Here is a 23759-nt window from a genome sequence, read left to right on the forward strand (position 1 = left end):
AGTTAAAACCGAGTAAGGATTAAGAGTAGCTACACAAACTGGCAAAACGGTCGTGTCCCACTGGAATCAACGCTAGGACCACCGCTGTAGGTCAATTAAAAGGACGATCATACATTTGCAGATGATGCCAAATTAAATCAGTACAAAGGGGGACTGACAAAATACAAGACGTTGGTAAACTTGTAGAAGGACTTTGAATTAGCAAATTTAATTTCAATATGGGTGGGAACAATAAGGTCAAATACTCGCTGGCAAATCAGAATCCAAGTGGGGTTAGAGGAACAAAGTGATCCAGAGCTACAGGTACATAAATCATTAACTAGCAATGTGGTTCAGAGGGCCAAAGATGAATCAATGGGAGGGCATTGAAAAGTATCGACGTTGATACACAGAACCTTGGTTAGACCACATTTGGAATACTCTGCACAAGTCTGATCTCTATTATAATAGAGAGGATATAAAGGCACTAAAGAAATGACAGATTCACCAGGATGATACAAGTATCAGGCAAACATTGAACAGACTGTGTGGCCTGGTGTCTCCAGTGAAGAGGTGGCTGTGGAGGAGGGACCTGATGGAGCTCTTTGCCCCATCACACACTTCCATCATTTTAGACACGAGTAAAGTTTTACCCCTGTGGAAAATCCAAATCCAGGGGCCATACCAATAATATTATCACTAGTAAATCCAACAGTGAATTTGGGGGAAACTTGGGGGTGTTTGGGAGAATGGGCCTTGGATCTTTTGGTCATGTTGCCAAGGAAATGGGGGTGAGGGGGGGTAGGGAGGAATGGGAGGAGCTCTCTCCCAGGTAGGTTAGATTCAGAGTGGCTAATGTGTTAATTATCAAATTTGCAGTGCAGAAGGAGGCCATTCGGCCCATCGAGTCTGCACCGGCCCATGGAAAGAGCACCCTCCAGGGCAGCACGGTGGCGCAGTGGTTAGTATTGCTGCCTTACGGCGCTGAAGTCCCAGGTTCGATCCCGGCTCTGGGTCACTGTCCATGTGGAGTTTGCACGTTCTCCCCGTGTTTGTGTGGGTTTTGCCCCCACAACCCAAAGATGTGCAGGTTAGGTGGATTGGCCACGCTAAATTGCCCCTTAATTGGAAAAAATTAATTGTACTCTAAATTTATAATTAAAAAAAAAAGACAACGCCTCCACCCTATCCCTGTAACCCTGCCTAATCGTTTGGACACTTAAGGGACAATTTAGCGTGGCCAATCCACCTAACCTTCTTTGTGAGGAAACCCATGCAGACACTGGGCGAAAGTGCAGACTCCGTACAAACAGTGACCCAAACTGGGAATCAAACCTGGGACCCTGGAGCTGTGAAGCAACAGTGCTAACCACTGTGCTACCACGCCGACCCAATATTGGTTCTCCATTATGCATTACAACTGAGGTGGATCTCCATCTGAACAGATACAACACTAATTTAAACTGTTTGAGCAATATTATTTGGAGATTTAGGCGATTGGGTCATTTCAAGCTGGCACTGTGGGTATAAACTTGATCAGTACAGAATTTGTCTTGTCCAAGGGAAACCGCAATTTGGTTATTGGCTGTTAAGTAGGGAATCCCTAACAACATCTCCCCCAGGGACGTGTTTGTCGGCAATGCGCACCCGATGATGGGACACGGGCCTGTGCAATTCCCCAAACGGTGATGGGCTGGGGGTCTCTGTGATTTCCGTCTAACCAATGATGGCTGTTCCTGGGAAGAAACCTACTTAAAAACACCTGTACTCCCTACACCAGAAAGAGACATGAGGTATGGCCCAGTTTCACCCTCCGCCTTCCTATAGTATCGCTAGCTCTTCCATTCCATCCGGGATGTCCTTTTCATAAGGAGCTGAGCAGGGGTAGAATGAGGTGAGATAGCGGGGGTCACTGCGCACCGAGTGGAGGAAGGCAGCAGCCCCCGGGTGGGTGACACTGTTGGCCAGGATCACTGAGCCTTTGCACAGCAGCCTTTCGTTCTCCAGCAGTCGGAGATCCCTCAGGTGGTCTGCACCCTGCCCGCGGCTCAGGAACACAAAGTCAAACGTCTCCACTCCGAGCAGCGGCTTGAATCGAGGGATGGCCTCTGGAGCAGAGCCAGTGATCACCTGGAACTGGGGAGATGAGAGACAAGTCAGAACTGAATGCACAAGGTGTCCCGTTTGTTTAAGATTACAGGGGGCTTCACCAGAGGGGCGCAGTGGACAGGAGGTAGGATAATGTTTCAGTTGATGAGAAACACATACACGGTCAAAGTAGTTGGTTTCCTGGGCTCGGGTAACACTCTCTGTCAAAAGATCATGGGCTTCGAGGCCCACTCCACTGACCAAAGCACAAAATCCAATCTGACGTTCTAATGCAGTGCTGAGAGAGTGCTTCAATGCCAGACATGCTGGGTTCTTCACAGCCCCGCACCAAAATCGCGTTTGGAGCGGGGGCGGAGAATCAAAGTTCTCACCAATTGCCGCTCCGGCGATTCTCCCGGCCCCGAATAAGCGCATGTCCGCGAATTATGCCGCGCGGCCTTTTGTGCGGCCGTGGGCTCCGATGCAGGGGTGTGCGGCTGATCGGGCGGGGAGCCTTGTTTGAAAATGAAAATCGCTTATTGTCACAAGTAGGCTTCAAATGAAGTTACCGTGAAAAGCCCCTAGTCGCCACATTCCGGCGCCTGTTCGGGGCGGCTGGTACGGGAATTGAACCGTGCTGCTGGCCTGCCCTGGTCTGCTTTAACAGCCAGCGATTTAGCCCAGTGTGCTAAACCAGCCCCAGTTTGTTTGTGTGGATCCGCGGTCCGCCATGGCACTTCGCCGTGCGTATCCGCGGATTGGAACCGGAAATGCGAGGGCCCGTATCCGGTGGCAAAGCTGCCTGAATTACTCTGGTCCCCTGCAGGTAAGTGAATTGGGTTGTTGTTTTTACAGCGGCGTGGGGACATAGCCTGGCATCTTTCAACGACAAGTTAAAATGAGATTCCATATGTAATGAGCCAAGGGGGCTGAATGGCCTCCTCCTGTTCCTGTCTTAACAGCAGTAAGGGGCAGAATGGCCTTGTGTGATGTGCCTCTTCAGGAAAACAATGGGATTAGGCAGGGCTCCCCGCACAGCGATGGAGCAGAGGTCACAGCGATGACCCTGGTTACCTGTGTGTGTTTTAGTCCAGCCACCAGCATCATTTCCTCGGCCACGTCAGCAGTTTGGGGATCTTGTTCCAAGGTGTACAGCTTTGCTCCGGGGATGAGCAGCCGAGTGATGCAAATCGCTGAGTAACCACAGCATGTTCCGAGCTGGAGAACGCTGACAGGGGTGAGGCGCTGTACCACCGAGCTGAGGATCTGACCTGGAAGATATCCACAGATACACACAAGTCTGTGATAGGTTTTTACAGAAACAGACAGCGAGAAGGAGGCCATTTGGCCCATCATCCAACCTACTCCCCTCGTTTTTTCAGTGAGTGACAGTCTTTCCAGAGCCAAACGGTTGTGCGGTCCGGTCCGTACCCGGAGAATTTAAGCAGAATATCCGGTCTGACACTCTCGGCGTCAGTACTGAGGGAGTGCTGCCCTGTCAGAGGGTCAGTACTGAGGGAATGCTGCTCTGTCAGAGAGTCCGTACTGAGGGAGTGCTGCACAGTACGCGGGTCAGAACTGAGGGAGTGCTGCACCAATCAGAGGGTCAGTACTGAGGGAGTGCTGCACTGTCAAGAGGGCTGTCAGAGGGTCAGTACTGAGGGAGCGCTGCACCGTCGTCAGAGGGTCAGTACTGAGGGAGTGCTGCATAGTACGAGGGTCAGTACTGAGGGAGTGGTGTACTGTCAGAGGGTCAGTACTGAGGGATTGCTGCACAGTCAGAGGGTCAGACTGAGGGAGTGCTGCACTGTCAAGAGGGCTGTCAGAGGGTCAGTACTGAGGGAGCGCTGCACCGTCGTCAGAGGGTCAGTACTGAGGGAGTGCTGCATAGTACGAGGGTCAGTACTGAGGGATTGCTGCACAGTCAGAGGGTCAGTACTGCGGGAGTGCTGCACTGTCAGAGGGTCAGTACTGAGGGATTGCTGCACAGTCAGAGGGTCAGTACTGCGGGAGTGCTGCACTGTCAGAGGGGCAGTACTGAGGGAGTGCCGCACTGTCAGAAGGTCAGTACTGAGGGAGTGCTGCCCTGTCAGGGGGTCAGTACTGAGGGAGCGCTGTACCGTCGTCAGAGGGTCAGTACTGAGGGAGTGCTGCATAGTACGAGGGTCAGTACTGAGGGAGTGGTGCCCTGTCAGAGGGTCAGTACTGAGGGAGTGCTGCACAGTCAGAGGGGCAGTACTGAGGGAGTGCTGCACTGTCAGAGGGGCAGTACTGGGGGAATGCTGCACTGTCAGGGGGTCAGTACTGAGGGAGCACTGCACTGTCAGAGGGTCAGTACTGAGGGAGCGCTGCACTGTCAGAGGGTCAGTACTGAGGGAGTGCTGCAATGTCAGAGGGTCAGTACTGAGGGAGTGCTGCACTGTCAGAGGGGCAGTACTGGGGGAATGCTGCACTGTCAGGGGGGCAGGACTGTGGGAGTGCTGCACTGTCAGAGGGGCAGTACTGAGGGAGCGCTGCACTGTCAGAGGGGCAGTACTGAGGGAGCGCTGCACCGTCGTCAGAGGGTCAGTACTGAGGGAGTGCTGCATAGTACGAGGGTCAATACTGAGGGAGTGCTGCATAGTACGAGGGTCAGTACTGAGGGAGTGCTGCACTGTCAGAGGGGCAGTACTGAGAGAGTGCCGCACTGTCAGAGGGTCAGTACTGAGGGAGTGCTGCCCTGTCAGGGGGTCAGTACTAAGGGAGTGCTGCACCGTCGTCAGAGGGTCAGTACTGGGGGAGTGCTGGACTGTCAGAGGGGCAGTACTGTGGGAGTCGTGCACTGTCAGAGGGGCAGTACTGAGGGAGTGCTGCACTGTCAGAGGGTCAGTACTGAGGGAGTGCTGCACTGTCAGAGGGGCAGTACTGAGGGAGTGCTGCACCGTCGTCAGAGGGTCAGTACTGAGGGAGTGCTGCATAGTACGAGGGTCAGTACTGAGGGAGTGCTGCACTGTCAGAGGGGCAGTACTGAGAGAGTGCCGCACTGTCAGAGGGTCAGTACTGAGGGAGTGCTGCCCTGTCAGGGGGTCAGTACTAAGGGAGCGCTGCACCGTCGTCAGAGGGTCAGTACTGAGGGAGTGCTGCCCTGTCAGAGGGTCAGTACTGAGGGAGTGCTGCACTGTCAGAGGGTCAGGACTGAGGGAGTGCTGCACTGTCAGAGGGTCAGTACTGAGGGAATGCTGCACTGTAAGGGGGGCATGACTGAGGGGGTGCTGCACAGTACGCGGGTAGGAACTGAGGGAGTGCTGCACTGTCAGAGGGTCAGTACAGAGGGAGTGCTACACTGTCAGAGGGTCAGACTGAGGGAGTGCTGCACTGTCAAGGTGTCAGTACTGAGGCAATGCTGCACTGTCAGGGGGGCAGTACTGAGGGAGTGCTGCACTGTCAGAGGGGCAGTACTGAGGGAGCGCTGCACCGTCGTCAGAGGGTCAGTACTGAGGGAGTGCTGCACTGTCAGAGGGGCAGTACTGAGGGAGCGCTGCACCGTCGTCAGAGGGTCAGTACTGAGGGAGTGCTGCATAGTACGAGGGTCAGTACTGAGGGAGTCGTGCACTGTCAGAGGGTCAGTACTGTGGGATTGCTGCACAGTCAGAGGGTCAGTACTGAGGGAGTGCTGCACTGTCAGAGGGGCAGTACTGAGGGATTGCTGCACAGTCAGAGGGTCAGTACTGAGGGAGTGCTGGACTGTCAGAGGGGCAGTACTGAGGGAGCGCTGCACTGTCAGAGGGTCAGTACTGAGGGAGTGCTGCCCTGTCAGAGGGTCAGTGCTGAGGGAGCGCTGCACTGTCAGAGGGTCAGTACTGAGGGAGTGCTGCCCTGTCAGAGGGTCAGTGCTGAGGGAGTGCTGCACTGTCAGAGGGTCAGTGCTGAGGGAGCGCTGCACCGTCGTCAGAGGGTCAGTACTGAGGGAGTGCTGCATAGTACGAGGGTCAGTACTGAGGGAGTGCTGCACCAATCAGAGGGTCAGTACTGAGGGAGTGCTACACTGTCAAGAGGGCTGTCAGAGGGTCAGTACTGAGGGAGTGCTGCATAGTACGAGGGTCAGTACTGAGGGAGTGCTGCACTGTCAGAGGGTCAGTACTGAGGGATTGCTGCACAGTCAGAGGGTCAGTACTGCGGGAGTGCTGCACTGTCAGAGGGGCAGTACTGAGGGAGTGCCGCACTGTCAGAGGGTCAGTACTGCGGGAGTGCTGCACTGTCAGAGGGGCAGTACTGAGGGAGTGCTGCACTGTCAGAGGGTCAGTACTGAGGGAGTGCTGCCCTGTCAGGGGGTCAGTACTGAGGGAGCGCTGCACCGTCGTCAGAGGGTCAGTACTGAGGGAGTGCTGGACTGTCAGAGGGGCAGGACTCAGGGGGTGCTGCACAGTACGCGGGTCGGAACTGAGGGAGTGCTGCACTGTCAGAGGGTGAGTGCTGCACTGTCAGAGGGTCAGTACTGAGGGAGTGCTGCACTGTCAAGGGGTCAGTACTGAGGCAATGCTGCACTGTCAGGGGGGCAGTACTGAGGGAGTGCTGCACTGTCAGAGGGTGAGTGCTGCACTGTCAGAGGGTCAGTACTGAGGGAGTGCTGCACTGTCAAGGGGTCAGTACTGAGGCAATGCTGCACTGTCAGGGGGGCAGTACTGAGGGAGCGCTGCACCGTCGTCAGAGGGTCAGTACTGAGGGAGTGCTACATAGTACGAGGGTCAGTACTGAGGGAGTGGTGCCCTGTCAGAGGGTCAGTACTGAGGGAGTGCTGCACAGTCAGAGGGGCAGTACTGAGGGAGCGCTGCACTGTCCAAGCCGCACTGTCAGAGGGTCAGTACTGAGGGAGTGCTGAACTGAAAGAGGGTCAGTACTGAGGGAGTGCTGCACTGTCAGAGGCTCAGTACTGAGGGAGTGCTGCACTGTCAGAGGGTCAGTGCTGAGGGAGTGCTGCCCTGTCAGAGGGTCAGTGCTGAGGAAGTGCTGCACTGTCAGAGGGTCAGTAGTGAGGGAGTGCTGCCCTGTCAGAGTGTCAGTACTGAGGGAATGCTGCACTGTCAGGGGGTCAGTACTGAGGGAGCACTGCACCGTCGTCAGAGGGTCAGTACTGAGGGAATGCTGCACTGTCAGAGGGTCAGTACTGAGGGAGGGCTGCACCAATCAGAGGGTCAGTACTGAGGGAGCGCTGCACTGTCAAGGGGTCAGTACTGAGGCAATGCTGCACTGTCAGGGGGGCAGTACTGAGGGAGTGCTGTACTGTCAGAGGGGCAGTACTGAGGGAGCGCTGCACCGTCGTCAGAGGGTCAGTACTGAGGGAGTGCTGCATAGTACGAGGGTCAGTACTGAGGGAGTGCTGCACAGTCAGAGGGTCAGTACTGAGAGAGTGCCGCACTGTCAGAGGGTCAGTACTGAGGGAGTGCTGCCCTGTCAGAGGCTCAGTACTGAGGGAGTGCTGCACTGTCAGAGGGTCAGTGCTGAGGGAGTGCTGCCCTGTCAGAGGGTCAGTGCTGAGGAAGTGCTGCACTGTCAGAGGGTCAGTAGTGAGGGAGTGCTGCCCTGTCAGAGTGTCAGTACTGAGGGAGTGCTGCACTGTCAGAGGGGCAGTACTGAGGGAGCACTGCACCGTCGTCAGAGGGTCAGTACTGAGGGAGTGCTGCATAGTACGAGGGTCAGTACTGAGGGAGTACTGCACTGTCAGAGGGTCAGTACTGAGTGAGTGCTGCACTGTCAGAGGGTCAGTACTGAGGGAGTGCTGCACCGTCAGTGGGACAGTACTGAGGGAGTGCTACACTGTCAGAGGCTCAGTACTGAGGGAGTGCTGCACTGTCAGAGGGTCAGTACTGAGGGAGTGCTGCACTGTCAGACGGGCAGTACTGAGGGAGCGCTGCACTGTCAGAGGGTCAGGACTGAGGGAGTGCTGCACTGTCAGACGGGCAGTACTGAGGGAGCGCTGCACTGTCCGAGCCGCACTGTCAGGGGGCCAGTACTGAGGGAGTGCTGCCCTGTCAGGGGGTCAGTACTGAGGGAGTGCTGCCCTGTCAGGGGGTCAGTGCTGAGGAAGTGCTGCACTGTCAGAGGGTCAGTACTGAGGGAGTGCTGCACTGTCAGAGGGTCAGTAGTGAGGGAGTGCTGCACTGTCAGAGGGTCAGTACTGAGGGAGTGCTGCACTGTCAGAGGCTCAGTACTGAGGGAGTGCTGCACTGTCAGAGGGCTGTCAGAGGGTCAGTACTGAGGGAGTGCTGCACTGTCAGAGGGTCAGTACTGAGGGAGTGCCGCACTGTCAGAGGGTCAGTACTGAGGGAGTGCTGCACAGTCAGAGGGTCAGTTACGAGGGAGTGCTGCACTGTCAGAGGGGCAGTACTGAGGGAGCGCTGCACTGTGCGAGCCGCACTGTCAGAGGGGCAGTACTGATGGAATGCTGCCCTGTCAGGGGGTCAGTACTGAGGGAGTGCTGCACTGTCAGAGGGGCAGTGCCGAGGGAGTGCTGCACTGTCAGAGGGTCGGTACCGAGGGAGTGCTGCACTGTCACAGGGGCAGTGCTGCACTGTCACAGGGACAGTACTGAGGGAGTGCTGCACTGTCAGAGGGGCAGTACTGAGGGAGTGCTGCACTGTCAGAGGGGCAGTACTGAGGGAGCGCTGCACTGTCAGGGGGTCAGTACTGAGGGAGTGCTGCACTGTCAGAGGGTCAGTACTGAGGGAGTGCTGCACTGTCAGAGGGTCAGTACTCAGGGAGTGCTGCACTGTCAGAGGGTCAGTACTGAGGGAGTGCTGCACTGTCAGAGGGTCAGTACTGAGGGAGTGCCGCACTGTCAGAGGGGCAGTACTGAGGGAGTGCTGCACTGTCAGAGGGTCAGTACTGAGGGAGTGCTGCACTGTCAGAGGGTCAGTACTGAGGGAGTGCTGCACTGTCAGAGGGTCAGTACTGAGGGAGTGCTGCACTGTCACAGGGTCAGTACTGAGGGAGTGCTGCACTGTCAGAGGGTCAGTACTGAGGGAGTGCTGCACTGTCACAGGGTCAGTACTGAGGGATTGCCGCACTGTCAGAGGGTCAGTACTGAGGGAGTGCCGCACTGTCAGAGGGTCAGTACTGAGGGAGTGCTGCACTGTCAGAGGGGCAGTGCCGAGGGAGTGCTGCACTGTCAGAGGGTCGGTACCGAGGGAGTGCTGCACTGTCACAGGGGCAGTGCTGCACTGTCACAGGGACAGTACTGAGGGAGTGCTGCACTGTCAGAGGGGCAGTGCTGCACTGTCAGAGGGTCAGTGCTGAGGGAGTGCTGCACTGTCAGAGGGTCGGTCCTGAGGGAGTGCTGCACTGTAGGAGGTGCTGACCTTCATATGAGACAATTATCTAAAACCACATCTGCCTTCCTGCATGGATTGTAGAAATCACATGACTATTACATGAAGAAGTCCTGAGTCAATATTTATCCCTCAATTATTATTACATCGCTGTTTGTGAGAGATTGCTGTGGACAAATTGATTGCTCTGCTACCGACCTTATAACTGCGACTAAAATAAAGTCCCCATAGTCCCAGATGACCATAAACTGCTTTTGCATTTGAGGGGAGGTGAGCTGACCAGTGGCGATTTAATCTGAGGGTCACCACACCTCAGGTGAGGGGCAAGGTGGCGAAGGCGGAACCTTCATGAATAACCTCAGCCGATACGGGATTTGAACCCACGCTATTGGTATCGCTCGGCGTCACAAACCAGCTCTCTATCCAACTGAGCTGAACCGGCCTCCAAGGGCAGTGTGTGAAAATATATTAAATCTGAGAGACAGAGCAAGATTTAAAAAATTCATTCACAGGATGTGATTCTCGCTGGCTGGGACGATGTTCATTGCCCAGCCCTAATTGCCCTTGGGGAGAGCCTTCTTGAACCGCTGCTGTCCCGGAGGTGTGGGTACACCCACAGTGCTGTTAGGGAGTACCAAGATTTCGACCCAGCGACAGTGAAGGAACGGCGATATATTTCCAGTGCTGGATTATGCATGACTTGGAGGAGGACCTTCAAGTGGTGGTGTTCCCAGGTATCTGCTGCCTTTGGCCTTCAAGATGGTAGATGTCAAGAGTTTTGAAGGTGTGCGGACGAGAACTAGCCTGTGGGATTCATTTGGGATCAAGGCTATGGAATTAGTTGAATGATTGATACAGGGATATGGGGATAGAGTGGGGCTGTGGGATTAGTTGGAGGATTGATACAGGGTCATGGGGGAGAGTGGGGCTGATTTTGGGATTGATGGAAAGCTATGGGGGAGAGTGGGACAGTGGGATTTGTTTTGGGATTGATGCAGGGTTATGGGGGAAAGAGTGGGACAGTTGGGTTTGTTTTGGAACGGTCTGGTAAAGAGCTAGCACAGACATGATAACAGGCTGAACATTTCTCAGTTGGAGGGATTCGGAGGTGCCGGATTAAGCCCCCTCCCAGGATAGTTTGTTGAGGCTCGGCCTACCTTTCTCAGGACCAGTGTTGGTCACACACTCGAATTTGCAGCACCACTCATCCAACGTGCTCAGTACACTCTCGGCCTTCCCGTGTGTCGAGTTCATCAGAACATAACGGAACGCTCGTTCTTCCCGTGAAATTCCGGTCAGCCGAGTCCTCAACCAGCTCAGGAAACGCTGATGGTAGAAGCGGATAAGGCGGCGGTGATAGCGACTCACCAGGGCTGTGCAGACCGGCAGTAAGACTGCAGCCAGAAAGGGAAGCCACATCTTCAGCTGATAGTAACACAATGTAAAAGCGTTATTGATCTCAGAGGAAACTCAACATCCTGCGGTAATTGCTACTCAAATAATTTTCTACCAAAGGAACAGTTGTTGCTCGGAGAGTAGATCGCTCTAGCACCTGGGTCATAAAGTTTAAGACCAACTCCAGGGATTTAAGCACAAACTCCTGCCTGACATTCATTCCTGATGCATGTACCGCACAGTGGCAGTGGTTAGCACTGTTGCTTCACACACCAGGGACCCGGGTTCGATTCCAGATCTGGGTCACTGCCTGTGGGGAGTCCGCACCTTCTCCCCGTGGCTGCGTGGGATCCTCCGGGTGCCCTCCGGGTGCTCCGGTTTCCTCCCACAGTCCAAAGATGTGCAGGTTAGGTGGATTGGCCATGCTAAATTGCCCTTAGGTTAGATGGGGTTGCTGGGTTACAGGGATAGGGTGGAGGTGGATTGGCCAAGATAAATTACCCTCAATGCCGAAAAAGGTTTGGTGGGGTTACTGGGTTCTGGGGATAGGGTGGAGGTGGGCTTAAGTAGGGTGCTCTTTCCAAGATCCGGTGCAGACTCGATGGGCCGAATGGCCTCCTCCTGCCCTGTAAATTCTCAGATTGTATGATACCGAGGAATGCTGCATTGTCAGAGGGTAGATGCTGAGAGAGCTGCACAGTCAAAGAACTGTTCTGGGCCTGGGTTTAGAGAGCCCCAAAGTGTATCATGGAGTTCACCTGACCCACAACTTTTAATAGATTGTGGTTATCACAGGGGCTGGTTTAGCACAGTAGGCTAAACAGCTGGCTTGTGATGCAGAACAAGGCAGCAGCGCGGGTTCAATTCTCGTACCGACCTCCCCGAACAGGCGCCGGAATGTGGCGACTAGGGGCTTTTCACAGTAACTTCATTGAAGCCTACTTGTGACAATAAGTCATTATTATTATTATGGGGAACATACGGGCCTACTTTACAGGTGTGGTGCAACAGAGAGATAAGGTACTTTTAAATAAAAAACAATGTTTATTTATGAAACCAGTTAACACTTTGTAAACCCACAGTAAATATTTTAACAACTATCAACACCAATCATCCCCACAGATACAATATTCTATAAGTAACCCGTAATCTTTTCTTGCAACATCCAGAAGACAAAAGGCCCTTTTAAACACAGAAATCAGGTTTAAATTCTCTATTGAGAGCAGTTATCACTGTTAAATTAGCAACTGACCTGAAGACATTCCGTTCATACAGAGACAGACCAGAATTACACCTGGTTTCTCTGGATGCAGCTTCCAATCTGCAAAACTAAACTAAACACACCCTGTAGCTGTCTGCTCAAAAAACAAAAGTAAAAAGACAGACAGCCCAGCTCCACCCACTCTCTGACATCACTGCAGCCATTTGACAAACACCCATTTCTTAAAGGTACTCTCACATGACAGAATAAAGAACAATACAGCACAGGAACAGGCCCTTCGCACCCCCCCCCCTCCGCCCCCCAAGCCTGCGCCGACCATGGTACCTGCCTAAACTAAAACCGTCTGCATTTACAGAGTCCGTATCCTTCCATTCTCACCTTATTCATATATTTGTCAGAGGGAGTGCCGCACTGTCAGTGGAACAGTACCGAGGGAGCGTTGCACTGTCAGAGGGACAGTACTGAGTGCGGGAGCTGCACTGTCAGAGGAACAGTACCGAGGGAGAGCTGCACTGTCAGAGGGACAGTACCGAGGGAGAGCTGCACTGTCAGAGGGTCAATACTGAAGGAGTGCTGCACTGTCAGAGGGTCAGTGCTGAGGGAGTGCTGCACTGTCAGAGGGTCAGTACCGAGGGAACGCTGCACTGTCAGAGGAACAGTACCGAGGGAGAGCTGCACTGTCAGAGGGTCAAACTGAGGGAGTGCTGCACTGTCAGAGGAACAGTACCGAGGGAGCTGCAGTTTGAGCTGCTGTCTTTTGGGTGAGATCTCTGAAAAGATTGTGAAAGATTCCTCTGCGACTTATCTTGACCAGAAGCTGGGGTGTCATACGATTTGCAATTCTACTGCAGTGTATCCGAACCTGGAGTGGTGTGTCGCTCCTAAAGCATTAAAAGACTGACCTGATCCAACTTCAGCAGTTATACTGTTCATTGTGCATTGGTGAAATATGAAAACTCAACTCATGCCAACATGATGCATGCAATGTAATCGTTCTGTAACAGACTCACAGACAACCTGTTAAAGAAATACTTTGTCATCTACAGGTTAGGAACTTTGCCCGAAAGGTCAGGAGGGGGTTCCCTAGGATACATCCTGCTGGAGCGACTGCTGCTTCCGGATGTGGAAGGGGAGGGAAAAATTGGGGATATACACACAAGTGGTTGGGGCAGGAGGGAGATGAGCGGTTGGTGAAGATCAAGGTGAAATGGGAAGCGGAGCTAGGAGAGGAGATCAATTGGGGAGTATGGAGTGAGACACTGCGTAGGGTAAATGGGACCTCCTCTTGTGCAAGGATGAGCCTGATACAGTTTAAGGTGGTGCACAGGGCGCATATGACTCGGGCGGGAATGTGTGAGAGGTGTGGGCGGGAGCCAGCGAATCACGTGCACATGTTTTGGGGTTGTGAAAAATTGGGAAGATTCTGGCGGGAATGTTCGCGGTCTTAGCCAGGGTAGTGGAGGAGGAGGTGGACCTGGAGCCTTTGGTGGTGATAGCACGGTAGCATAGTGGTTAGCACAGTTGCTTCACAGCTCCAGGGTCCCAGGTTCGATTCCTAGCTTGGGTCACTGTCTATGCGGAGTCTGCACGTTCTCCCCGTGTGTGCGTGGGTTTCCTCCGGGTGCTCCGGTTTCCTCCCACAGTCCAAAGATGTGCGGGTTAGGTGGATTGGCCATGCTAAATTGTTCTTAGTGTCCAAAAAGGTTAATTGCCGTTGCTGGGTTAAGGGGATGGGGTGGAGGAGGTGTGTGCTTGAGTGGGGTGCTCTTTCCAAGAGCCGGTGCAGACTTGATGGGCTGAATGGCCTCCTTCTACACTGTAAATTCTATGATTCTATGATATTTGGGGTTTCAGAGAAGCCGGAGCTCACGGGGAGGAGGAAGGTCGATGTCATGGCCTACGCCTCTCTGATTGCACGGCGGTGAATTTTGCTGGAGTGGCGGTCGGCATCGCCACTGGGGGTAGCGGCTTGGTTGGGTGACCTGTATGACTTCCTGCGGTTAGAGAAGATAAAGTATGAGTTAAGGGGCTCTTCAGGGGGGTTTAAGGAAAGGTGGGGGATGTTTGTGACCGTGTTTGAGGGGCTGTTCGTCACGGTGGGGGGCGGGCGGGGGGGTGGGGGGGGGGGAGGGAGAGAAATCTGTACAAACTGTATAGTTGATTGTTGGGAAGTATGTTTCCCGGGGTCTTTATTCGCAGTAACCTGTTTTGATACATGTTCGTAATAAAATACATTTAAAAAAGAAATAAATACTTTGTCACTGAATTCACTGTAGTATAGAGGCCACAAGAAACATTCCTGAAATACAGGAGAACCTAGATAAATGCAAATGGTACAAAATAAAGAGTTACATCAGGTCCTTACCATGGATGATGACTGCGTGTTAACAGGAATCTTCTCACCTTTGCTCTCAAACTGGCCAGGAGCTCAGTTTGTGATCTGGGATGCTCGGGCTCGTCACCACCGAGAATTCTCCTCAAAGCAGTGTCAGGTGCAGCTGGCAGCCAGTCACAGTCAGATAATGTGTCGTTCCCATCCACCCCCATAACCCACTCAGTCACTAACAAGAGCCGGAGAATGGAAAAAGACCCTTTCAGCACATTCAGTCTTACAATTGGATTCTGACAGATCTGTAAGTCAAATTCATTACCCACCTGTGACCCATATTTCTCGATATATTAACCCAATTAAAATCAATTAACTTCAGCCTTGAATGTTCAAACTGATTCTTAGCATTCCCAACCTTTGTGGGTGAGAAAGTTCCAGATTTCCACAATGCTTTTGTGTGATTTTACTGCTGACTGGTCTGGCTCTCATTGAGGTTATTTCCACTAGTTCCCTACTCTAACACCAGGGGCGGGATTCTGCGGGAATCGGCGGGGCGGGCAAGTCCGGCGCAAAGGAGTGGCGTGGCGGAATCCGCCGCACCTTCAGGGGCTAGGCCGGCGCAGGAGTGGTTTGCGTCGTGCTGGCCGACGCGGAAGGGGCTTGACACCTGCCAACCGGCGGCAAAGGGCCTCCGCTGGCCGGCGCGAGTTGCCGCATGCGTGGGAGCACCAGCGTGTGCTGGCGTCATCCCAGCGCATGCGCAGGGGGGTTCATCTCCGCGTCGGCCGTCGCGGAGATCCACAGCAGCCGACGCGGAGGGATAGAGTGCCCCCGCGGCACAGGCCCGCCCGCGGATCGGTGGGCCCGATCGCCGTCCACGCCACCGTGGAGGCACCTACCGGGCCAGATCCCCCCCGAGGACCCCGTAGGCCGCCTACGCAGCCAGGTCCCGCCGGTAAATACCTGTTGTAATTTACGCCGGTGGGACTGGCCTAAAACGGGCGGCCGCTTGGCCCATCGCGGGCCAGAGAATCGCCTGGGGGGCCGCCGACCGGCGCCACGCAATTCCCGCCCCTGCCAAATCCCCGGCGCCGGAGAATTCGGCAGCCAGCGGATGCGGTATTCACGCCCCCCCCCCCCCCCCCGGCGATTCCCCGACCCGGTGGGGGGTCAGAGAATCCCGCCCCAGAAGTCTATGAGGAAAGGATAATTCGCTCTGGGAATGAATTTATGCACAAATGGAGGTATGGTATATACAACAAACTTCATTACTTACACAGTATTACTAACTTTATGATAAAGGCAAATAGCTTTCGATTAATCATAGAATTTACAGTGCAGAAGGAGGCCATGAAAATAAAATGAAATGAAAATCGCTTATTGTCACAAGTAGGCTTCAAATGAAGTTACTGTGAAAAGCCCCTAGTCGCCACATTCCGGTGCCTGTTCGAGGAGGCTGGTACGGGAATTGAACCCGCGCTGCTGGCCTTGGTCTGCTTTCCAAGCCAGCTATTTAGCCCACTGTGCTAAACCAGCCCCTAGTGCTAAACCAGCCCCATTCGGCCCATTGAGTCTGCAGCTGCACTTGGAAAGAGCCTCCTACCTAAGCCCAGACCTTCACCCATTCCCCGTCAATCAGTAACCCTACCTAACCTTTTTTGGACACCAAGGGCAATTTATCACGGCCAATCCACCTAACCTGCACGTCTTTGGACTGTGGGAGGAACCCGGAGCACCCGGTGGAAACCCACGCAGACACGGGGAGAACATGCAGACTCCGCACAGACAGTGACCCAAGCCGGGAATCGAACCTGGGTCCTTGGCGCTGTGAAGCAACAGTGCTAACCATTGTGCTAGCATGCCATCCCAGTTAAACAATGCTTAACAATTTGATCTGAGAACACTGAACTGCTATCTTTATCTCCACTCAAACAAAACCCATCTCAGGTTGAAATCCACTTTTAAATACAGTTAGCAGACTCAGTAATACCTGCTGTAAACAGATGTCTTGGATAAACAAATTTGAGAATGAGAGATCCATTAAGAACTAGCTGCACATTCTTGCCTGTCTCCAGCCTGAGACACTGTTCCTCTCCTGTTCACAGGCAAGGTTTTAACTCACTGTCTTGGAAACAGCTGCTTGTCTGGTCTGGCCGCAGTCAAATCTTAAACAACTGTTTTTCCCAGAAACTGCTAGTCTGTCAACGGACAGATCTAAACAGAACTCAAATTCCAGAAACCGCTTCAGACTCTTGCTCCTCTCATTAACGACATCAGCTCACTAAACTGAACACAAAGTCACTAACTGCCTACTCTCCAGGGAGCCCTCTTGATATAAACAAAATTCCATCAGCCCAACTTCAGCAAACTGTGTCCATGGCTGGAATGCTGTGTGGGTTAGGTGGATTGGCCATGCTAAATTGCCCCTTTGTGTCCAGGGATGTGCAGGTTAGATTATGGGGTTACGGGGATAGGGAGGGGTCAATGCGCTTTTGAAGAAGGGTCGCTGCAGATTTGATGGGCCAAATGGCTTCCTTCTGCACTGTAGAGATTCTATGATCTTACTTTTATGATGCTTTAATTGCACATCCATTTCAAGCCTAGCTGCCTTTCAAACCAGGATTAAAAAAAAACACTAATACTTCTGGTGGCGACTATGAGGGAGTAGGTCGCACATTTGGTGGCTCCCGCTCTGGCTAGACATTCGGACCTTTCCCCCCGACTTTTTTTGCGTTTTTAAGCGCTGGACTTGAAGAAACAGTGAACAAGTGTCTGGTGTATATGTTGGTTTATGGAACAGAGAGCCCGAAGGGATCGAAAGGGAAGAAACAAAAAGACAGGCTCGAGCTGGGCGTTGGCTGCAGCAGCGGACACGATGGCCGGTGTCCAGACCCCTGGGGCTTCGGCCCAACCATCAATGGAGGAGCTGATGCAGGTCAGCCGGGAAGGCTTCGCCAGACAGAAACGGGAATGTCTGGACCCGATTAAGGAAACGCTGGAGAGGATGGAGCGGAGGCTGGATGCCCAGGACCGGACGATCCAGAAACTGGAGAAGGTGCTAGCTGAACAGGAGGAACACCAGACGGCAGTGGAGATGGAGGTGGGGATGCTGGGGGACCGGCAAAAAAGGCTGCTGGAACAGGTAGAGGATTTGGAGAACAGGTCCCGTAGGCAGAACCTAAGGATTGTTGGCCTCCTGGCGGGGGCGGAGGCGGTCGATTCCGGGGAGTTTGTGGCGAACATGTTCCAGAAGCTGCTGGGAGATGGGGCTTTCCCCCGACCGTTGGAGGTGGATCGGACGTACAGAGCGCTGGCGAGGAAGCCGCGGCAGGGAGACCCCCTCCGGTGATGGTGGTCAGGTTCCACAGGTACCTGGAAAAGGAGCGCATTCTCCAATGGGCCACGGGCACGCGGAGCTGTAAGTGGGACAACAGCATTTTGCGGGTGGACCAAGATCTAAGGGTGGAGGTGGCCAAGAGGAGGGTAGGCTTTAATCAAGTCAAGTCGATCCTGTTCAAGAAGCAGGTTAAGTTCGGACTGTTGTATCTGGCGCGACTTTGGGTTACGCACAAGGACCAACATCATTACTTTGAGTCGCCCGAGGACGCTATGGAGTTCGCCAGGAGGGAAGGACTGGTGCCAACTTGAGAACATTCTGCTCTAAGTTTGAGAAACTGTTTCTCCTGTTCGTTTTAAATGCTGTTTGCACTGATTTACTCGTTTGTTCATTTTCGTTCCTGGCTTTTCTCTTCGATAATTGTGTTTTGTTTAAGAAGGGGAAAGTAGTTAAAGAATTATTCGATTACTACCTGAAGCTAGTGGACCAGATTAGGTTGAGGAAGAGCTTGGTTAGTCAGGTATTCCACTCAGGGCTAGACCAGGGGGGGTCGCGATTCTGGTGAACAAGCGGGTGCAGTTTGAGGTGGGGAGTATTGTTTTGGACGGGGGAGGTCGCTACGTTATGGTTAGTGGTAAGCTGGAAGGGGGGAAGGTGGTCCTGGTCAATATATATGCGCCAAACTGGGATGATGCGGATTGCCTAAAGAGGGTGCTGGGGAAGATACCTGACCTGGATTCCCAGAAGCTGGTTATGGGAAAGGAGTTCAATACAGTTATGGATCCATGCCTGGACCGGTCGTGCTCAAAAACGGGCAGAGTGTCAGCAATGGGAAAATAGCTGAGAGAGTAGGGATCTACTAACGGGGGTGGTGGACGCGCAGTATTCGGCAATCACCATTTCCGACCATGCCCCGCATTGGGTCGAGCTACAGGTCAGTGAAGAGAGCTTCCAGCGCCTGCAGTGGAGGCTGGATGTGGGACTGCTGGCGGATGAAGGGGTGTGCGAGAGGGTGAGGAAGTGTATACAAAACTACCTGCAGGTCAACGATACGGGGGAAGTCTCAGCAGCGGTGGTGTGGGAGGCGCTCAAGTCAGTGGTGAGAGGAAAGCTGATTTCAATCCGGGCTCACAGGGACAAGACGGATAGGGCAGAAACGGACCGACTGTTAGCAGAGATCCTGCAGATTGACAGGAGGTATGCGGGGGCCCCGAGGGCGGAACTCTTGAGGGAACGGAGGAGGCTGCAGGCGGAGTTTGGGGTGGTGTCCACGGGCAAGGCAGTTGAGCAGCTCAGAAAGGCGAGGGGTGCGGTATACGAACATGGAGAGAAAGCCAGCAGGATGCTGGCTCAGCAGCTCAGAAAGAGGAAGGCGGCTAGGGCAATAGGTAAAGTGGTGGATGGATGCGGTAACTTGGTAGGGGATGCGGCGGGTGTGAACAGAGCTTTCAAGGACTTTTACAGCAAATTCTATAGCTCGGAGCCCCCAGCGGGGCCGGAGGGGATGAGACGATTCTTAGACGGCCTGATATTCCAAAAAGTGGGTAGGGAGCTTGTAGAAGGGCGGGTGCCCCGATCAGAGCTGAGGAGATATTTGAGGGCTTAAAGGCCATGCAGTCAGGTAAAGCCCTGGGACTGGATGGGTGCCCGGTAGAATTCTATAAAAAGTTCTCCGGGATATTGGGGCCGCTGTTGGTCAAGATTTTTAATGAGGCAAGGGACAGAGGGGCGTTGCCCCAGACGATGTCGCAGGCCACCATCGCCTTGATTTTAAAACGTGACAAGAACCCGGAGTCGTGTGGGTCTTACAGGCCGATCTCCCTTCTTAACGTGGATGCCAAACTGCTGCCACAGCTTTTGGCCACTAGGATTGAGGATTGTGTGCCGAGTGTTATTAGGGAGGATCAAACAGGGTTCGTCAAAGGTAGGCAACTGGTGGCGAATATAAGAAGATTGCTCAATGTGATCATGATGCCCTCAGAGGGAAAGGAGGTGGAGGTAGTGGTGGCAATGGACGCGGAGAAGGCGTTTGACCGGGTAGAGTGGGACTACTTATGGGAGATGCTGGGACGGTTTGGATTTGGGGTGGGTTTCGTCGACTGGGTCAGGCTGCTAGATCAGGCCCCGGAGGCGAGTGTGAGGACAAACAGGACGACTTCCGACTATTTTAGACTGCACCGTGGGACGAGACAGGGGTGCCCCCTCGCCCCACTGCTGTTTGCGCTAGCTATAGAGCCACTGGCAATCGCTCTGAGGGCTTCAGAGGGTTGGAAGGGGCTGGTTCGGGGGGGTGGAGCATAAGAGTTTCATTGTATGCAGATGACCTGCTCTTGTACGTTTCGGAAGCGATGGCGGGGATGGACGAAATCATGGCGACCCTGGGGGAATTCGGCCGGTTTTCGGGGTACAAATTGAATATGACGAAAAGTGAAATGATTGTAGTTCAGGAGAGGGGCCAAGGGGACCGGCTGAGGGAGCTGCTGCTCCGGTTACTGGGGGACAGTTTCAGGTACCTGGGAATACAAGTGGCACGGGATTGAGGTCGACTACACAAGCTGAAACTGCCGGCTGGTGGATCAGATGCGAGGGGAGTTCCGGAGGTGGGATGCGTCCCGCTGTCGTTAGCTGGGAGAGTACAGACAGTTAAAATGACGGTCCTCCAGAGATTCTTATTCGTGTTTCAGTGTCTCCCCATTTTCATTCCACGTTCCTTTTTTAAGAGGGTGGAGGGTGAGCAAGATCATTTTGGGCTTTGTATGGGCGGGCAAGTCCCCGCGAGTGAAGAGGGTGATGCTTGAGCAGAACCTGGGGGGAAGGGGGGCTTGCACTGCCAAATTTCAGCAACTATTATTGGGCAGCCAACATAGCCATGATAAAGAAGTGGGTGAAGGGGGGAGGGTTGGCTTGGGAACGGGTTGAGGCAGCCTCATGTAGGGGTACCGGTCTGGAGGCGTTGGTGACGCCACCTCTCCACCAGTTCTGTAGTGGTGGTGGTCCTTCGGATCTGGGGACAGTGGAGGAGGCACGTGGGAGCAACGGGAGCATCGGTCTGGTCCCCGATATGTGACAACCATCGGTTTGTCCCGGGGAGGTTGGATGGGGGGTTTCGGGTATGGCGGAGGGTGGGGATTGAGCGGATGGGAGATTTTGTTTTTGGAAGGGAGCTTCCCTAGCTTGAGGGCACTGGAGGCCAAGTTTGGATTGACGAGGGGAATGAATTCCGGTATATTCAGGTGCGGGACTTTTTGCGCAGGCAGGTGCCATCTTTTCCACTCTTGCCACTGAGGGGGATCCAAGATAGGGTCCAGAGGATGAGTGGGGGAGGGAAGTGTCTCGGATATTTACAAGGAGCTCATGGGGTGGAGGAGATGCTTATCGAGGAGCTGAGGCATAAATGGGAGGAGGAGTTGGGAGGGGAGATTGAGGAAGGCCTGTGGGCGGATGCGCTGAGCAGGGTCAATGGGACTGCAACATGTGCCAGGCTCAGCCTGATTCAATTTATGGTCGTCCACCGGGCCCACATGACAGTGTCCCAGATGAGCAGATTCTTCGGAGTGGAGGACAGGTGTGTAAAGTGTCTGAGAGGACCGGCAGACCATATCCACATGTTTTGGGCATGTCCGAAACTTGGGAGATACTGGCAGGGGTTTGGGAACGTCATGTCTAGAGTATTGAACATAAGGGTGGCAATGGGTCCAGAGGTGGCACTTTTTGGGGTTTCAGGGGCCCCGGAAGTCCAGGGGGGAGAAAGAGGCCGACGTTTTGGCCTTTGCTTCCCTGGTAGCCCGGAGACGGATACTTCTAGCTTGGAGGGACTCAAAGCCCCCGAAGTCGGAAGCCTGGCTGTCAGACATGGCGAGTTTCCTGGGCTTGGAAAAAATCAAGTTCGCCTTGAGAGAGTCGTGGTTAGGGATCTCCCGGAGGTGGCAACCATCCATTGACTTATTTGCGGAGAATTATTCGTCAGCAGGTGGGGGATGGGGGGGGGGGGTTAGGGGATGTAGTATAGGGGGTCAATTAGGCAGATCTGGGTGGGACGGGCGACGGCAATTGCAGTATGTACTTTGTTTATTGTACAGTCCTTTTGTTTTCTCGTTCTGTAATTCGACTGTTTATAACGACAAAAAATATATCATTAAAATTGTTTATTAAAAAAAAAACACGAATGCAGCGGTCATACACACAAACCCAGGTGTTTAACCCTTACTGCACCAGATAAATATAATAATCTGAACTTCCTACATTAATCACAAACGTACAGCCGCCAATGATGCAGCGATTAAAATCGGGGGACGGACGAGGGGCCACAAGTGGCAGAGTGTTGAGATCTCAGATGGCTGTAGGACAGGAGGGGGTGATAAAGATTTGGAGGCCTGAGAACATGGAGGGTCAGGAGTCATTGTACTCCCTGGGATTTCCAGTATCCAACTGGGATGCTATTGATTCAGAAGAACCACAGAATCCTACAGTGCAGGAGGCCATTCGGCCCATCGAGTCTGCACCGACCCTCTGAAAGAGCACCCTAGGCCCACACCCTATACCCGTAACCCCACCTAACACTGAGGAGCAATTGATCATGGCCAAGCCACCTAACCTGTCCATCTTCAGACTGTGGGAGGAAACCGGAGCACCCAGAGGAAACCCAGGCAGACATGGGGAGAACGTGCAGACTCCGCACAGTGACCAGTGGTCGGAATCGAACCGGGGTTCCTGGGGCGCGGTGAGGCAGCAGTGCTGACCACTGTGCCACCCAGACTGTGAGGCTGGAGCAGGCTGGAGGCAGGAGCAGGGTGGCTCTGGCTGTTACCTGCTGCTGCCACAGGGGGCGGGGTGGGACCGGCTGGTCAATGGGAGGCGGGCGAATCCGCAGCGCTGTGTATAGACCGGATTCACGCCCGCGGTGCACTCTGGGATGTGGAGTCCGCCATTCCCGCGGCCAGTGAGGCCCTAACGCAGCCTTTCTGCGGCTTTCCGCCGCTCACTCCAGGCCCAGCTTCTGCCCGGCGCAGCTTCTGGACCAAGCGCCGCCCTCCCCCTACAATAAACACTGATACAGCCGCAGTCTCTACTGAAACGTTTGATATTTCCTACGCTAATGATATAAAGTTCGTTTTGCTTCCGGGAACGAAGCCACCTGGGCCCCAAGGTAATTCCAATATTTCGGAACCCTTTGTTGGGTGGGGAAATGTCGGTGCGGCTGGACCCGGCTTGGAGAGGCTGCCCATTTCTGTAACACTGTGAGCAAGCAGGTGGAGGAAAAAAAATCCCTTCTTACCAAACCATGGGCTCCAGTAACTATTCGGACCGGCTAATGAGGTAAAAGGCACTTGGTGCAAACATCCGACGGAAGGACCGAGCCACGTGACTGAATTCCATCCGGAAGTATCGTCATGTTCAAACCTTTCTGCAACATCTCTGGGCAGCACGGTAGGACACGTGGTTAGCACTGTTGCTTCACAGCGTTGGGTCACTGTGCGGAGTCTGCACATTCTCCCCGTGTCTGCGTGAGTTTGCTCCGGTTTCCTCCCACAGTCCAAAGATATGCAGGTTCGGTTTAGCCATGCTAAATTGCCCTTAGTGTCCAAAAAGATTAGGAGGGGTTATGGGGATGGGGGGGGGAGGTGCAGACTCGATGGGCTGAATGGCCTCCTTCTGCACTGTATGTTCTAACACCCTGAGTTGAAGGTGTTGGGATGAAGTTGCCAAGTGTAATGATTTTATGAGCGGTTACTGGTTATAATGGGGATGGGCAGGGATGTGAAAAGCAGGATGAGCATTTTAAAATTGAATGATAAGTAAATCCGAGTTGGCGCCAGTTAGGAAACATGGTATAATGCTTATCGACCATGCCCCCTTGATTCCACTTGCTGGAATTCCACACATTCACACCATTCCTTGGGGTGGCGCAGTGGTTAGCACTGCGGACTCACAGGGCAAGGGACTCGGGTTCAATTCAAGCCTGTGTAGAGTTTGCACATGCTCGATGGGCCGAATGGCCTCCTGCACTGTAGCAATTCTATGATTCCTAACCGTCCCTCCCATTCTTCATTGGAAAGTAAATAAATGGAATTGATCAGTAACTAGATTTTGGAATACAAATAAATC

The 23759-nt window shown here is 53.6% G+C and overlaps 1 protein-coding gene across 3 annotated transcripts; it reads right to left on the reverse strand.

The window, feature by feature from the left end:
• Positions 1-189: 189 nt before the first annotated feature.
• On the reverse strand, positions 190-23009 carry LOC140427149 (transmembrane O-methyltransferase homolog). Of its 3 annotated transcripts, XM_072512696.1 has the most exons (5): positions 22930-22992; positions 14392-14549; positions 10529-10796; positions 3142-3338; positions 190-2115 (listed from the first exon to the last, which is right to left on the reverse strand). In XM_072512696.1, exons 2-5 carry the CDS (start codon positions 14533-14535, stop codon positions 1801-1803), a joined length of 924 nt encoding a protein of 307 aa, XP_072368797.1. In that variant the 5' UTR covers positions 14536-14549; positions 22930-22992; the 3' UTR covers positions 190-1800. The 3 variants fall into 3 exon arrangements, with proteins under 3 accessions (XP_072368797.1, XP_072368799.1, XP_072368798.1); XM_072512698.1 differs by lacking the exon at positions 14392-14549 and having other exon boundaries at positions 22930-23009; XM_072512697.1 differs by lacking the exon at positions 22930-22992 and having other exon boundaries at positions 14354-14548.
• Between the last annotated feature and the right edge of the window lie 750 nt (positions 23010-23759).

Source organism: Scyliorhinus torazame, chromosome 7 (genome assembly GCF_047496885.1).
Source record: "Scyliorhinus torazame isolate Kashiwa2021f chromosome 7, sScyTor2.1, whole genome shotgun sequence".
In the NCBI taxonomy this organism is placed as follows: domain Eukaryota; kingdom Metazoa; phylum Chordata; class Chondrichthyes; order Carcharhiniformes; family Scyliorhinidae; genus Scyliorhinus; species Scyliorhinus torazame.